This window comes from Physeter macrocephalus, chromosome 7 (assembly GCF_002837175.3).
Source record: "Physeter macrocephalus isolate SW-GA chromosome 7, ASM283717v5, whole genome shotgun sequence".
NCBI classification, from domain to species: Eukaryota; Metazoa; Chordata; class Mammalia; order Artiodactyla; family Physeteridae; genus Physeter; species Physeter macrocephalus.
In genome coordinates this window covers 11,333,662-11,350,226 of record NC_041220.1, presented here as the reverse complement: position 1 = coordinate 11,350,226, position 16,565 = coordinate 11,333,662, and the positions used below count along the sequence as shown (strand labels likewise).

The following is a 16,565-nucleotide window of genomic DNA, read 5'->3' as shown; positions in this document are numbered from 1 at the left end:
ATTAATCATTTGCAAGAATTTGGGGGAAGGACTATGGGGAGAAATGTAAAAATTATATAAAAAGTAGTTTAAAATATACTCCAATTTTGCAATCTAGAATCCTTACAAAATGACACTTTCTGGATAAAGTTTATGAAAAACTAAGAAACGTTAGTTTCCTCTTAACATATTAAAGAGTTAAATAAAAACAGTTCAGATAGATATATTTCCTAAGTGAATTTTATAGCTTACCATCTTATCAGAGGATGCAGACTATAATATTTTTCTCAATGATTCAAGGCTATAATATATATATATATTTTTTTTTTTTTTTTTTTTTTGCGGTACGCGGGCCTCTCACTGTTGTGGCCCCTCCCGTTGCGGAGCACAGGCTCCGGACGCGCAGGCTCAGCGGCCATGGCTCACGGGCCCAGCCGCTCCGCGGCACGTGGGATCCTCCCAGACCGGGGCGCGAACCCAGTTCCCCTGCATCGGCAGGCGGACGCGCAACCACTGCGCCACCAGGGAAGCCCATGGCTATAATAATTTTTAAATGCAATGGAATAATATACTGCAATACAGTAATGTCTCACGACCTGCTGATGCAGATGGCGATGTCTGTTCTTACATTTAATGACCCCATGCTATTCTGCTTTATTACTTTCTCTACTTTTCAAAGCTTTCTTGCCTTTTCCTCTTGCTTTTTTGCCAGTGGTATTTATTTTTCACCACATTCAGCATGTCTGCTTAAAGCAACCCTTTCCCCTTTTCTAAGATGTAACTATGATTTTCAGTGGGCTTGGAAAATATATAACCAAATATATTAGATTTGTACTATGTAAAATCAGAAGCCGCAAGATCCAGAAAGATAGTGAAAAAACCCTGTCATTTAATGTTAAGATCTGGGTTAATATTGGCTATACGAACTTCAGTAAGTTTTTAACCATAGAGTATTTGCTTCCTCTACTGCAGCTGGGATATATTAACACCTGTCTCAGAGTGTTATTGTGATAATTTGATGAGATAACATATTTGAAGTCCTTTGTAAACTGTAAAGCTGAATACAAATGTATGACAGGGTCACTATCGTTATTATCCGAACACGATTGCCATCTAATGGCTACCAAGCAGATAAGAGGCGCTCTAAGCCGTTCAAGGCAGAAAAGAGCAACAGCACCAGGGGGTGACACCCAGGAAACGACTTTATTTTCACAATTTTGTCCTCACTATAGTGTTACTCAAACACTGTATTACAAAGGAACATTTTTCAGTTTTGTTATAATTGCTTTTTCTAGCAACTAAACGTCATTGAGAGCTTTGTGAAAACATTAGGTAGGCATCAAGTCACCATGGTGTAATTTAAACCCTACTTCTGCCACTTATTATCTCTGCAGTCCTGGACCAATAATAACACTCTCTGGATCTCCATTCTTTCATTATCAAAGAAAGAATAGTAATAATTTCTAGAGAATTGTTGTTAGGATTAAATGGGATAAACCGAAGTGCTTATAAATTATAGCTTACAAACAAAGCAAAAACAGAAACACCTAAGTGTCTACACCAGTGCCTGGGACAACACAGATGCTCTAGTAAATAAATATAAGTAAGTCTCAGCTTCTTGCATGAAGTCAAAGGCAGACATTTGTAAGTGATGCTTGTAACTGAGTAAGTTAATAGAAAGAAGAGCCAATTTAAAACAAAAGCTTCAGTGTACTTGTGATCTTAAAATTTTATATGAATTAATTTTATTAGTCAAAAAAGTCATAATGATTAAACATAGAGCATTCAGGGTTAGAAAAACTTTGTTTGGGTTCCCCTGGGATATCTACTACCTGTAATATGTTATAAAGGTTTAAATTTTCTCAAATGTGCAAGGGGTTATTTACCTCATGGAATTGGCACATAGATTCAATAAATGTTATTTCTTATTCTTCTATTATTTTATTTAATGCTATAATGTATGTTTTGAAATAAATGAGTCACAAAATTAACTGTTGTGGCATTCTATAATTAAAATTTGAGAAATACTATACTTGCAAATGTAGTTGAGAGCTTCCACTAACAGAGACTGGAAAGATCACCAAAACTGGCAAGATCAGATTCCTATTAATGCTCAGGTACATCATATTTTATCATGGATATTGCAAAAAAATAGTATTTTCTATAGTTCTTAAAAATATTATATGCTAGACATGTGACAGAACATTCTACTCTGCTTTAAGTTATTATTCCTCATAAACTTATGAAGCAGATACTTTTACTGTCCCTATTTTCAGATGAGAAAGGGAAACTAGAGAGATTAAATAATTCGTTCAAGTTTACATAGCCTGACTGCAGCTGAGATTTGTCTAACTCCAGAGTCCAGATTTTTATCCACTACGTCATAATTCCAAAATTAAGTGTCATGTTCTTAGCTTTATACAATCATATTGAAAATAACTTACACACACTTTTTCTGACCAAGACATGCCAAAGCTTGTAAAAACTTACAGCTGATTTTTATAATTTTCCCTGTGTGAACCATGTTGCAGTTTGTACATTACCTTTCAAAGCCACTAGGGTTTCATCTCAGCTCTGCTGTGCTATTAATTATTAAAAATTAATAACAAAAATTACATCCTTAATTAACCCACTGCAGAATTTTATATTGCTTGTTCATCAAACTCAAAATAATTTAACCACTACCTAATTAATCCCTAACTGATACCATTGGACCATTACTTCCCTATTTGCATCTGGACATATACCAAGAGATACTGGCCCCAGGTGTTTTTAGATATACAGTCCAAAATAAATAACAAAAAATAAAAAAAACTTCTTCACTCAATCATCCAAATGACCAGTACATTATTTTCATCAAAGAATGATAAATAAGTAAAATATATTTTCAATTGAGTAACTCAACTGCAAATTGTAAACACCAAATTTAATACAAAAGAACAGACTGGCTTTCTCTCTGAACATAAATGATTTACGTTAATAAGCTTTAAAGTATTTAACAGAAATTTATTCTTTCTCTGAGAAATTGTATTTTAAATATGTTGTGGTATATTGGACACATGACTAATATCTGAAAAAATATTTTCATGCATTTAACTGTATTGATTTTAACACAGGAATGTACCACCTGTAATAAGCGAAGTGACTTAATTTTTGAATAATCAGTACTAAGAAAACCCCATTTAAAATGTTAGATAATAAAAATTCAAATCAGAAAGCATATTTTTAAATATATAGACTAATGATGAAGTATTAAGAAATTAAGAACTACGAAAAATAACCAACGATGGGACAAATTTTTTGACAAGGAATTCAAGATTTCAAGAGAGTTAAGCAATTTGTACTGGGCTCTTATTTTATTCTAGGCAACTGTGAAAGGCGCTTTACATGTAAATACGTCACCCATTCGGGTAGGATGATATTTTGAGATAGATAGTTTTATTGTCAATTGACAAATGAGGGAAAAGGGCTCAGAAAGATTGGATCACTTGCCAAGGCTACCGTGGCAAAGCTGCTTTTCTAACTTGGATGTGTCTGTCTCTAACGTGCCTGCTCTCTTTTGATATTAATTTGTGGTCTCTTTAATTTGACTGAATCTTTAAAATGCAACTTCCTCTCACAGAGTTACTGTGAGGATAAGCTGAGAGAGCTTGGGCAAAGAGCATGGCTTATTATAGGCATTCAGTTTTCCTTCCTATCAACTTAGATCTCCAGCTACTAATTGCTAAAGGTTGTACTCAACCCACTCCTAGTATTAACAAAAGAATAGGATTTTAATGAATATGTTCCAAACAGGTAACATCAAAATGTGTTTTAGCCTCTTTTCCTTTCAACTTTAACTCATTTAGTTAATTATGATGCTTCACTGTCAAATTAGCCAGGTGCATGCTTCCCATCAACTTCGACCACTATGAAGGTAATACTAGGAGCAGCCTCAATAGACATGTGACCTTGCTGTAGTTCACTGTGCTAAAGAATAGGAATAGATTAAATATTCTAAAGCCCAAACTCAAATTCTTATTCTTTATCGAACAGTATGCACTGTTTGATATTTAACTGGTGTTTTGATTACTTCTATTTGTAGAAAACTAGTTTTTTTCTGGTACATAAGGGTTACATTTTGCAAACAGTTCATTTTGGAGGACTCACTGGGAAGTAACATTGCTTAATATTAGATATTCTACTAGGCTTTATGGTAATTACCTTACGTCTGAGGAAAATGCTTGACATCATTTACATTAACTATTTTCAACATTAAAATTAGCTGAGGAATATGAACTATGGACAAGGAACTAGATTTTATTTTGGGATTAAGCAAGCTCCTCATAAAGCTCCTAGCTTTTGCTACACTGATGTGTCACCATTCAGAATTTCTTTTGCTGAACTGGTAACATGATGCTACCAGCTTGCATTGAAAGGAGTTGCTGAGGAAACTATTGATATCAAATAATTTATACCTTATAAAGACATGTGAGCAAAATATCTTTCAGTTCTTAGTAACAAGAATTCCTTTATTTTAAAAAGGGCATTGACTGATTGACTGAATGATTGATGGTATATATTTTTATTCATGCAATTGGTTCTGTTTCTTTCTTCACATATGCTAGTAGTATACTCCAAGGAACATTTTTGGGTCTCTGAGGTAATACTAGTATACATTTTGTGTGCCAATCTTATCTGTGGCTTCATTTTATTTTTCATATCCTTCTTTAATCATTACCCTATTTTTCTTGAATGATTATTTTGTAAGATGCTTAAATTAATAGAAAAAAAATCCTAATCACAAAAATTTTGAACTACATAAAGAAAACTAGGCAAAAATATATTTCTGGTATTTTTCCTTTGACAGGTTATGTAGTTCACAACATGCATTTCAGGGTAAATAAAATTTTAAGGGCATCTGTTTGAGTCTTAGAGATACTAAATGCTAGTAAATCTTGTTAGTACTTTTATTTTTCAAAAGGCTGTTGAGGTACGTCTAACCAACATCACTGCTAATATCTTGCATGACTCATATTGTGGCAAAAACACCACCATATCAACATGAATAAGACAGTAAAGAAAGATAAAAAGTGGGAAGGTCACTAATATACTTTTTAACTTATCCAAGTATAAATGATAGCATCTCATATTTTTTAATTAAAAAACAACTGGTCATATGTGCATTATAAATGATGCATTAAACAGAAAAACAGTAAATATAATAATTTACCACAGGGGAAATGGATGTCTGGTATTAAACAAATTGATAATCCTATGTTTAAACATGATACATATTAATTGAACATAAAAAAACTTCCAGAAAAGTAATTTAAGCATTAATTGAAGAAAACATAATAAAAGACATCTGGAAGGCTTATCCATAGGCTTTTTAATCTAAAATCTTAGCTTTTATATTACAAGTTAAAAGATAATATTAGATAATGCCAAGATCAGAGTAAATTATTCAGAATAGTTGCTTTTATTTTTTTCTCCTTAAGGCAAGTCTCCTTTCGGGAACTCATTTTGAATTCATACACCATTTTTTCACTGAAATTGTCCTTTCTTGCTTTCATTAAAAAAAAAAGATAATATCCACTTACTGCACTTTAAAACAGATATTTTATTTATACTACTATTTATTCATACTACCTATTTTTTTAGGAAGTGTGTTAATTTAGGACTCCATAGATGTATTTACATATTAAAAGGATTTATGAAACTCTATTCATATTGTTCACTGCACTGGTCAACTTTTGAAAACCTAACTGCAAACTTATAATTCATTTTTAGATGAAAATAGATAGCAAGAATAAAATAAAAAGCACATTAAAAGATGTCCACAGTAACATAAGTACTAGAATTAAATGGTATCATTATTTTAGTTTTCAGACTTTTGAAAATGACTTTTATTTAAACCAGTGGTTTAGAATGTTTAGTGTTAATTAGCTTTTTACCAGTATCATTTATCAATAATGAGCTTCTTATAGTCTGATAAGACCTTTAATTATGTTGCTTTAAAAAAAAACAAATTGTATAAAACCAATTCAACCAAAAATTCTTCTTTCTGAGCTACTACTGTACATAAACATATATTTGTGGTTTTTTTCAAACCCCATAATGTGGCATCCAAAGTGAAATAGGTTTTCATTTTATTAAGTAACATTAAACAAACCCAAGTCACTTTAAGGACTATCTCACTTATTATAACTGTACTTCAGATATGCAAAGTAACATCATTTATCTTATGAACAATTTGGTTAACTCAGTTGATTCATAAGGTACCCTAGTTCTGGTTTCAACCAAGTTATCTACACCTTGAGGCAGATTCAGGAGATTCATCATATTTGTTATATCATTTTTTAAAATAAACTAACAAAGTACATTGCACTCATTATTTTATAGAAGAGAAATTAAAGTTTACAAATGTTCATTTTTGTTCCCAAGCAAATAAATTGAGCTAACTCTTTTATATTTTTAAGGCATTCTTTGCTCTTTATCATGGTTACCTAACAAACACAGCTGCGATGTCTATGTTGTCTATAATTCTGCTTACTTATTACTTGGTTTTATTTTTATTGTGACAATCTTTAAAAATACCTAAAATAGAGAAAACATTACAACTAATCAATGAAAGTTTCACCCCAAGCACCTATTTCCCAGCTTTGAAAATTTTCAATAATTTACCAACATTGTTTCATCTATTCCCTCCTCCATACTGTTGGTAAAGCAAATCTCAGATACCATATTATTTCAACCACATGCGTCTCTATGAAGAGTTTTCCTCAAAGACAAAACCAAAGAAAAATATTTAGCACCCAACAAAATAAAAATAATTCTGTGATAATAATTCCATCACTACTCAAACTTCTCTGATAAACTCTGAAATATATTTGCATAGTGTTTTGATGTTTTGACACAAAGATGTCACATGGCATTTGCTACTTTTAATCTACAATACCCCTCCCTTTTTTAACATGACATTTATTTGTCGAATAAACCAGACCATTTACCCTGTAGAATGCCCCATACCTATGTTTGCTTGCTGGTAATCCCATCATGCCATTTAACATTCCCTCTCTCCTCATCCCAATATTTCCTGTAAAAGCATTATTTAATCAAGAGACAAATAGATTTAAGTACTTGTGGGCAGGAGTGATATTGCTGTGTACTTCTCTAGTCATTGCATTAAAAGGGACAAAACGTCTAGCTGTTACACTTGTAGTGAAGTTAGTGATCAGTGACTTTAGGTACTGCCCGTCTAATTCATCACTGCAAAGTTCTCCACTGATAGTATACCTTTACAATCATGCTATAGCACATATCTACACCATCATTATTCCTTTTAATGACTGCTTAGTGTACCATTGTATAGTCAACCAATGTCCTATTGAAGGACATTTGAGGTTTTCCAATATTTTGTTTTTGCAAATATTCTGCAATAGCTATTTGCATATATTAATTTGTATATTTCCAGTGTGTCAAGATTAAATTACTAGATGTTGGATAGCTGGATCTAAAGATAAATATATGTATAGTTTTGCTAGATACTGACATATTTCCTACCAAAATGTATACATTGTCACCATGTGTGACCCTTTCAATATAAATACACATGAATGACGAAATTGTATAAGGTATCTGCATAAAAGTGAGAAAATCTACATTTTTAAAAGAATATCTGTCAAATCAACTGCAGGAAGAATGTCTCCAGAAATGGTTATCCTAAATATACATTTAAGCAGAAAAAATTTTTATTTAGCTTCTTTTTGATATTAGCCTAAAATAAGGGTGTAAAAAAATACATACATTGTTATTTCCTTCTTTTGACAATTGTTGCTATGGCATTATTTATAATATAAAAATACTGCATGAACAAAAATTCATCATAAAATATTACAGCTGGAAACAACCTCAGAGATTATGCCTAATTCCTAAAAGTTAAAAACATGGACAATAAATTCCAAGAGGTTGATTTTCTTAAATGTATGTAGTATGACTCAAGATTTTAAAGCTTTAATGTTACTTCTACTTTAACTTGAAAATGACTATGTTCAAGGTATTATTAGTAGTAAAAAATAAATAAATAAAAACTTGCCTTTGGAGTCAAATATCTAAATTTGAGTGAACAATTAATTCCTATATCCTACAAAAGGAATAATTTTGGTATTTGAAGAGATTACACTTTATGCCTTAATACAAATTTAAACTATTACAAATAGAGTGGGCTCCCTTCTTCATTCATTCAGCAAGAATTTATTTATCTCACACTATAACTCTGTGTGTGTGTGTGTGTGTGTGTGTGTGTGTGTGAGTGTATGTGTTTATGAGTGTGTACTTGTGGTTGCTATTGGTAATTAGTAATTTTGAGGTCAACCTTATCACATTAACATTAACCACCACAGTTATTACTGAGGTGGCTAAGATTTGAAAGAGTAAACTTAGTCCACAAAACTTTCATTTGGTTACATAAAATAAATGAAAAATGGGATTATACTTGTTGTCTCCCCCTGCAAAAAAAGAAAATATTAACTTTTTCATTAACTGTTTCATTAGAATTTCCCTCTTTGAAAGAACTTTTGTTTTATAATTTTTTTCTTATTTAATAATTATCTTCCAACCAAATTTATATCTTCATAATAGATTATAAGAACACCAGAATAATGTGTCCAGGGTACCTAGCATGAGCCTTGCACACAGAATACAGAAACTGGGGATTGAAAAGACTGAATGCAGTCTAAACAATGTTTAGCTTATCAATGAAAGCTAAATGACTTGGACCAGAGTTGTATGATATTGTGCATTTATTCAATATTTACCTGAAGGATGAAGATTCTGTTCCTCTAAAAATTCCAAATCAAGCATTAGATCATCTTCATCCAGTTCACAAGATCCCAAATTATTCAAAACATCCTGAAGAAAAAGCAAAATCAATAGTTAGAAACCAAAACACTGAGAACCTGAGGAAATATCCACATGTAGATGCCATGAAGTGAAAAACAACTCAAAATTACAAAGGAAATGCTGTAACTGAACCCCAGAAATTGTTTATTATATGACCTTTAAAATTATCAGCCCAATAAAAATTTCAGTAATTATTATAAAAATTTTAACTCCCATTAAAAATGCACAGAGGTTTTTCAAATGTATAGAAGTCTGTGAACTAAAACTTTAGATTCTTTTTCTAATATTTATCTTTCCAATTTGTGTAACAGTCTTCTGACACATTTAATGAATTGTTTCTCAAACAATTTTTGTATACAGTGCCAACCCTGAAATATTAATTTAAACTATGCTTGGAAGGGAGGGGGAATCCAGTTACTGCTTCCCAATCATTTGCTTTAGATTAGGAGGAGTGAATGGGAGAAATAAATATCAATTAGATTAAAAATTAATTATTGGGCTTCCCTGGTGGCGCAATGGTTGCGCGTCCGCCTGCCGATGCAGGGGAACCGGGTTCGCGCCCCGGTCTGGGAGGATCCCACATGCCGCGGAGCGGCTGGGCCCGTGAGCCATGGCCGCTGGGCCTGCGCGTCCGGAGCCTGTGCTCCGCAACGGGAGAGGCCGCAGCAGAGGGAGGCCCGCATACCACAAAAAAAAAAAAAAAAAAAAAAAAAATTAATTATTAATTTTCATAAAGTCATAAATATCAGAGCTAGATCATGTTACCTTTTCATTTTTCCTCAAGAGGGCAAAGAGCACAGTAAACTAGAAGAGTATATTGAGAAATCTTGAGGGAAAACAGTGATGTGCAGGGGTAGAAATTCTTGAAGGAGGAATGCAGCCCTGATTTGCATATCAGTATATAGATTGGTAGTGAATATGTTAAGAAAGCAAGAATTTACTCTTAGAGACTAGGATGGAAATAACAAAAGTACAAAAAAATAGAACATCAAGAAAAACAACCTAAATGTTAAATGATACCACAACATCTCAGATTACTTTGTCCACTGATTTGAATGTTACCATAATTTATATCTAAAGAAGTAAATATTCATTAGAGAAAGCCTAATGACGTTGTCAAATGGACACCTTAGTTCTTGGGATTGAAAGTAAGGATACTGCAACTTTTAAATAAACCACTCTCACTGTAAAAAATAGAATTAAACATTATTAAACTTTAGAAACACATGTTATCTGTGAATAGAGCACAGTAGTTTCAAAGGTGATAAATATTGCCAAATATAAGTGCTTTTTTCTGTAAATGAAAATTACAGGGAACGATTACTATAATGGATCGCATTGTATTACATTGTATCTGAATTAATTACAAGGGATCTAATAATTTAAACTATAAACAAAATCAACTGTTTCTTGGAAGTTCTATGATATAATGTGGCAGGGATAACCAGTGAGAATAAGTTCCTTATTTATATAGCATTAAAAAGATGTTATAAATATAGGCAACAAAAGATAGGCTGCCATTCTCAAAAATTCAAAAGAGAATATTGAGACAACAAAAGAAATATAACTGAAGTTGATTGTGGAAAATTAAGAGTTTAGAAAAGGGAGATGTTATAAGGATACTAATATTATTAGGGTTTATTAAGTAGTAGCCAAATAAGAGAATTTTAGTCAGGTAGTCAAGAATACATTGGTAAAAAAAATTGTTTAATGGTGAAAGTGTAGTAATTGATACAGATCCAAATTAGCCTAAACAATTTTATACCTGTATTTTGAATTTCATTGACCAATATTAGGGTCTTAACTGTTTTCATCCCAAATTCATAAACTGAAGTCTTAACCCCCAGTACCTTGGAAGGTGATTATTTTTGAAGATAGTATCCTTAAAGAAGAAGTTACAGTTAAATCAACTCACAAGTGTGGGCCCTAATCTAATATGACTGGTGTTCTTATAAGAAGAGGATATTAGGACAGACAGCACAGACAGAGGGACACCGTGGGAGGACACAGGAAGAAGGCAGCCATCTGCAAGCCAAGGAAAGAGGCTTCAGGAGAAACCAAACTTGCCTGCACTTTGATCTTAGACGTCCAGCCTCTAGAACCACAAGAAAACAAATTTCTGCTGTTTAAGCCATCCAGTTTGCGGTATTTTGTTATGGAAGCCCCAGCAAACTTACACAACCAACAACACTTAGAAAGCAATGAAGATCGGAACAAAGGAAATAAATGAGTGCCTGGCATATGTTTTTGTAATTAGGCCAAGTAAGGACATCTTCCTCAATGTGAGCTTCTGCGTTTTGCATAGCATTTCTCCCTTTCATTTGGAATCACCCCACTCAATCCACCCAGCTATAGAAGAAAATACCAGGTTCTTACATGAGCCAGACTTCCTGTCCTTGGTGGATGGTCCAAGATGGGCATTTTAACCAAACTTGCTGATCACAGCCCTCTCAGAAAAATGAGAAAAATTTCTGTTTGGTGACAGATATTGCAAGATGCACATCACAGGGGCCATGGATTTCACTGCATGGTTAAGACCAGACTAAGTCTACTGGAAAAATGACAAGTGTCATAGTAGTAGATCTTCTGGTTCCTGATTCCAGCAGTTCCTGAGGTCCAGCAGCATACATGATCTTTTCAAGGTTGGATTGTTCAACCCTCTTTCGAATTTTGACAGTTAATACATCCATCCTCAGTTTGAAAATAAAGTTTAAAAATATTTTATTTTTGTAACAACGAAATACTTAAAAACTCTGTCACCATTATCCCAAACATTTAATTTAAGAAAGTAACACCAACAAAGTGAACAAATTAAATTTGGAAAATTTATTACATTGTTTTGATTTTCTCATTTTGCAGGTGACCCTTGACATTTAGTCTAGCAGGAGCCCATCGACCACTGGTCTAGAGGAGGTGTTCTTCAATATACTTATTCTAAATTGCCTTGCTTTGATATTTTGCTTACAAAGCAACTTTCTTATTAATGGAGTGGAGTCTCTGAAGTTGGTGAAACATCATACACAAAAGAGAGAAGATGCAGCAACGTGATGTTACAGAAGTCAGTGTGAACTCACAGACCTAAAAGAAATATCTTTTCCAGATCTCTCCTTAAAAAAGACCAATAGCAGCAACAGTGCTTTTGCCCTCAGCCAGCACTTAGGGGAAGTTCAGATACTCATTACCCAGTATCCACCAACAAAAAAGAACCAGGGCTCCTTAATTATTAGGGAAAAAAAGAAGGAAAGAAAAAATACAGACTGTATCTGGAACATTCTTTTGTTGCCAGAAAACAAGATTTGCCTAAAAAAAAAGTTGGAGGAAGTTTTGAAAGGCTAAGAAAGCAATCTAGATGGCTTCTCCCTGGCTAATTTCTGACTTTATAAGCATCAAAAAACAAACAAACAATAATGATTATGGCTAAATGAAACAATCTGAGTCTGTCAAAAACTAAGAGTTACTCAAACAGAAAAGTTAATGTGAAGGATATAAAGAGGCATTAATGATATACACACGAAAAACACAAATGGGGTAGAATATCTTCAATGTCTATTGTTTTTAATAAATAGCTAAACATACGGGTATTTTTTCTAATCTTATATATGTTTATAATATGAAGACATGCACTTTTTTTGATCTGTGCAAGGAAAGACTCGTAAGTAAAGTAGTAGCATCAAAAGTAGTTCTGTACCAGGGATAGGAAGGACTGATCAGCATTAATGGTCACACCTAACCCCCAAGTGGAAAAGGAGTCCAGCATTTAATTAATACTAATAGACCTTGTATCTAAAAGGGCACAACTGTGTGCTTCAGACATTTGATAAATTAATGGAATATCTAGAAGTGATAACTAACCATAGTCTCTCATCCTCCGGTAGATAAAAACCTAGGTAGCTCTGTATGATAAAGATAGAATAATGAAAGTCCATGGGTTTCTAATAACATTAATATACCAGGCATATATATCGTAATAACAGGAAAACTGTTTATATAACAATTGCAGTTGAAACTTTAAAAGCAAATAATTTGGGGAGGGAGCACCAATATTGCACAAAATTAAAAGCTGGGCTTGAATTTTTTAAATAAATAAAGGCATAAGGACATAGAATGTAAAATTTAATTGAAAAAGGAAAGTCCAACCTGATGGTCAGAATCTTGAGTTTGAATCGTCTCTGAATGTATAGCAAATTCCAATGACTACACACAAAAATTATCTAGTCAACAACCCAGAAAGGGCAAATTTAAGAGAAGACTTTCTTTTTCTTTTAAGTCTAGTATAATAAGTAAGTCCTAGGGAAGTACAAAAATAGACTCAAGTATTTCTGAAATCCCAGTGAGAGATGAAAAGTTTCACATTAGCAAAGAGAACAAAGGCAAATGGTAAAAGGAAATGTAAATTCCTAGCATGAGCATATTTGTAACCAGTTTTAGGGTAAGCATATTGATTTGCTCTAGAATCACTGTAAAATGCATAATTTTCTTCTTTAAAAGTGGCTAAAACATTTAAGATAAATTGATATGTTAGGCTTGGTGTTGTAACGAAACACCGAGAAGAATTTTATTATATAATATCTAAACCAATGCTTAAAGGCCAAGGAAAATTTAATTTAATACATATTCTAATTTATTTTTATGTAAGATTTATGTGGGTATTATGAGAAGAGTTGATTATTTAATTGTAAGGAAATACTAATTTTTTACTAATTCATAATATTAATAAATTGGATATTAAATGAAGCACAATTATTACTAAGTATTCCCTAAGCAGACATTTAAAAATCTATCAAGAATACTAATTAGTCATGAAATCTCCCAAATGACTTTAAGCCATTAAGAGTAAACTAAGTAGTTATTAATGAATTAATTCAAAAATCAATTTTCTAAACCCTGGGGATTTAACAATGAACCTAACAGGCATGTTTTCTTTCCTCATAGAACTTAAAGATAACTGTATTCTAGTAAAGAAATACCAATCTCTTTTATAAATAAATAAAGTAGGTACCATTATTTATAAATCAGTCTCTTGTGTTTCGTTACTGTGAATTAGTTCTCCAGAATTTGGTTGCTACTGGCTCAAAGAATAAAGTTGAACTTCTGAAGCTACAGAGTTGAAAAGACAAGCTCTGATGACTCTAATAATATGTAACCATCCCATAACCCTTTAGCCTTGTCTTTTTATTGCAATAAAGATAATAATTATGATCCTGTGAAAAATATACGAAGCTGGGACATGTTACTACATAGGAAGTGTTGCTTATAGAAGAAATAATTCCGTCAAAGGAAATTATCGAATTATTAAAACATTCGCTAATTGTGGTATTATAAAGATGTTACTAATTCCATTTCTATGCTGTTATATTTTAGTCAAAGCACTTTCCAAGTAGCCTTAAAATATCTAAAAGGCAAGATACGAGATGCTCCAGACTTCAATACTTGTTTATGTAATTTTTAATGACACAGCAGAACTGCTCTGATCATTATTTAGTCTAAAAGTGAAGACAGAATTATTCAAATTATTCAAGTTAATAAGGGATAATCAATCTAGTTTACATTCTTCTAGTCATTCTCCATTATGATCAGGTGCTGCTAGGATATGTGTTTCATTCTCTACTAATCTAATCATAGGAGTTTCCACAGATTGACTAAAAAGAAAATGTCATTTTATTATCAAAAACATATGATGTAGCTATTGTAGAAGACCCTCAGGGAAACTTTCCTGTCTAAAATACATTCTGAGACTGGCTTTACAATTAATTACAATGGCTTTGTTTAATTGGGAAAAAAAAGATAAAGTCTAGTAACTTGGTATACATCTTTAAATAATTCGTATTATCCCAGAAAGATAACTACATGAATTGTAAAAAAGTGAGAGACATAAAGGGACAAGGTACAGAAATCATCCAAAGCAGACATCTGAATAGGCTGGGTACATACATTTTGATAAAAGTTGAGTTGTTCACACCCATATATGCAGTGGAAAAGAGGATAATACACCAATACATGCATATAATTTTAATGATACGATTTCACTGCTATTTTTTGGAAAGAGAAATTAAAATGACAATACTTCGTAATTACTGCTCTGAGGAGTTATTTGGTTTTGATTTCCTGACCGGATAAATAAAGCATATTCAATCACTACAATAGAGTTACCTTCAACTTTCGACATGGTAGACACAAAGTATTTCCAGACACAGCTTGCTCTTTGCTAAGTACTGATTAACCTTATGGATCTGCATACATCAAAATACATTTTTAATAAATATTTTCAAAAATTTGTCTTAATTCTTTCAGTCCTTACTCATAAGGCTTCCCATTACAAGTCCAAACACATACACAACACATATTTTCTTTTGATTATGCATATTTTTCCATGTTTAAATGTAAAAAAAATAGCAAAATGAGATTCCTAAAGCTATGCCCAGAGCTGCTAACTCTACTCTTTACACTAATAAAAGGTAAATGATTTTATGTTATTCAAATAGTACAATACTAAAATACTAAAACTTAAAAATCATGTTATAATATTTCAATTTTTTAGGAAAAGTTAGCATTTATATGGATTCATATGTCCATAGATTTTATGTGGATTTTAAATCTATATCTGAATTCATACAAAATTTTAAAGTAAACTCTGAACATTTTCATTTTAATCTATGCAAGGGAATAAATTAAAAGTAATTTTTATTATTTAAAAAAATAGAAAACTAGGGAGTACAAATATATAATTAGCAAACTCCATGATTCAAAATTAAAATATATAATGACTATTAGTTTAAAAATGCATTTTTTCTTCTCATCATTTAAGATATGGAGAAAAAATAATGTCTCTTGGGATTCTACTTTCCTGACAAAAGAGAACCAACATTACAGATGCCGTCTCTTTTATTCTGCACTTGACTACATCAGTTTGTGTCACTGTCAATAAAGCAACACAAATAAATAATTATTATATAGCACTCAAGTCCAATGAAAGCAAGATCCATTCAATAAAATACCACAATTACATTGTGTGTAATTGGCTTGAGTTGAACGTGGTAATGTGGAAAAGAGTGCTATCACAATTAAAATATTTGGAATTCTAGTATTTTTGTGGGATAGGGAGGGTGGGAGGGAGATGCAAGAGGGAAGAGATATGGGGATATATGTATACGTATAGCTGATTCACTTTGTTATAAAGCAGAAACTAACACACCATTGTAAAGCAATTATAGTCCAATAAAGATGTTTATATATATATATATATATATTAGAGTGAGATCATTATTTCTACCCTTCATTCTTCTTTGTGTACCAGGGGAACTGAGCATTCCACAGTGAAGAAGCGTACTTCATTATATTCTTATTGGTGTACCTGTCAACTGTTTGCCAAGAACCATTCCAGTTCTTCAACTTCCACTTATAATTCTTTCTACATACTACTCTGAGATTACTCTCATTGAAGTAATCAATAATTTGTATATATTCCCTCATTGCCTAACACATGAAAAGATGACAATGGTGTATGTCTATAGAACAAATACTAACTCTATTGTCATTCAAAACCCAGCAATCTGATCTGTATCTATCTCTCCCAAATTGCTTCCTGAAAACTTATTATTAAAAACAAACATATTGGGCTTCCCTGGTGGCGCAGTGGTTGAGAGTCCGCCTGCCGATGCAGGGGACACGGGTTCGTGCCCCGCTCCGGGAAGATCCCACGTGCC

At 32.5% G+C, this 16,565-nt stretch overlaps 1 protein-coding gene across 19 annotated transcripts in view; it reads right to left on the bottom strand.

The window, feature by feature from the left end:
* CCSER1 (coiled-coil serine rich protein 1) overlaps window positions 1-16,565 on the bottom strand; it is a 1,341,341-nt gene that overhangs the window by 1,033,311 nt on the left and 291,465 nt on the right. For all 19 annotated transcript variants that reach the window (XR_008617752.1, XM_055085805.1, XM_055085806.1 and 16 more), the window contains exon 4: window positions 8,778-8,871. Coding sequence is in view for 18 of the 19 variants with exons in the window: in XM_055085805.1 (XP_054941780.1) it covers window positions 8,778-8,871 (94 nt within the window). In the remaining variant the exon portion in view is untranslated. The remainder of the gene's footprint in view (window positions 1-8,777; window positions 8,872-16,565) is intronic.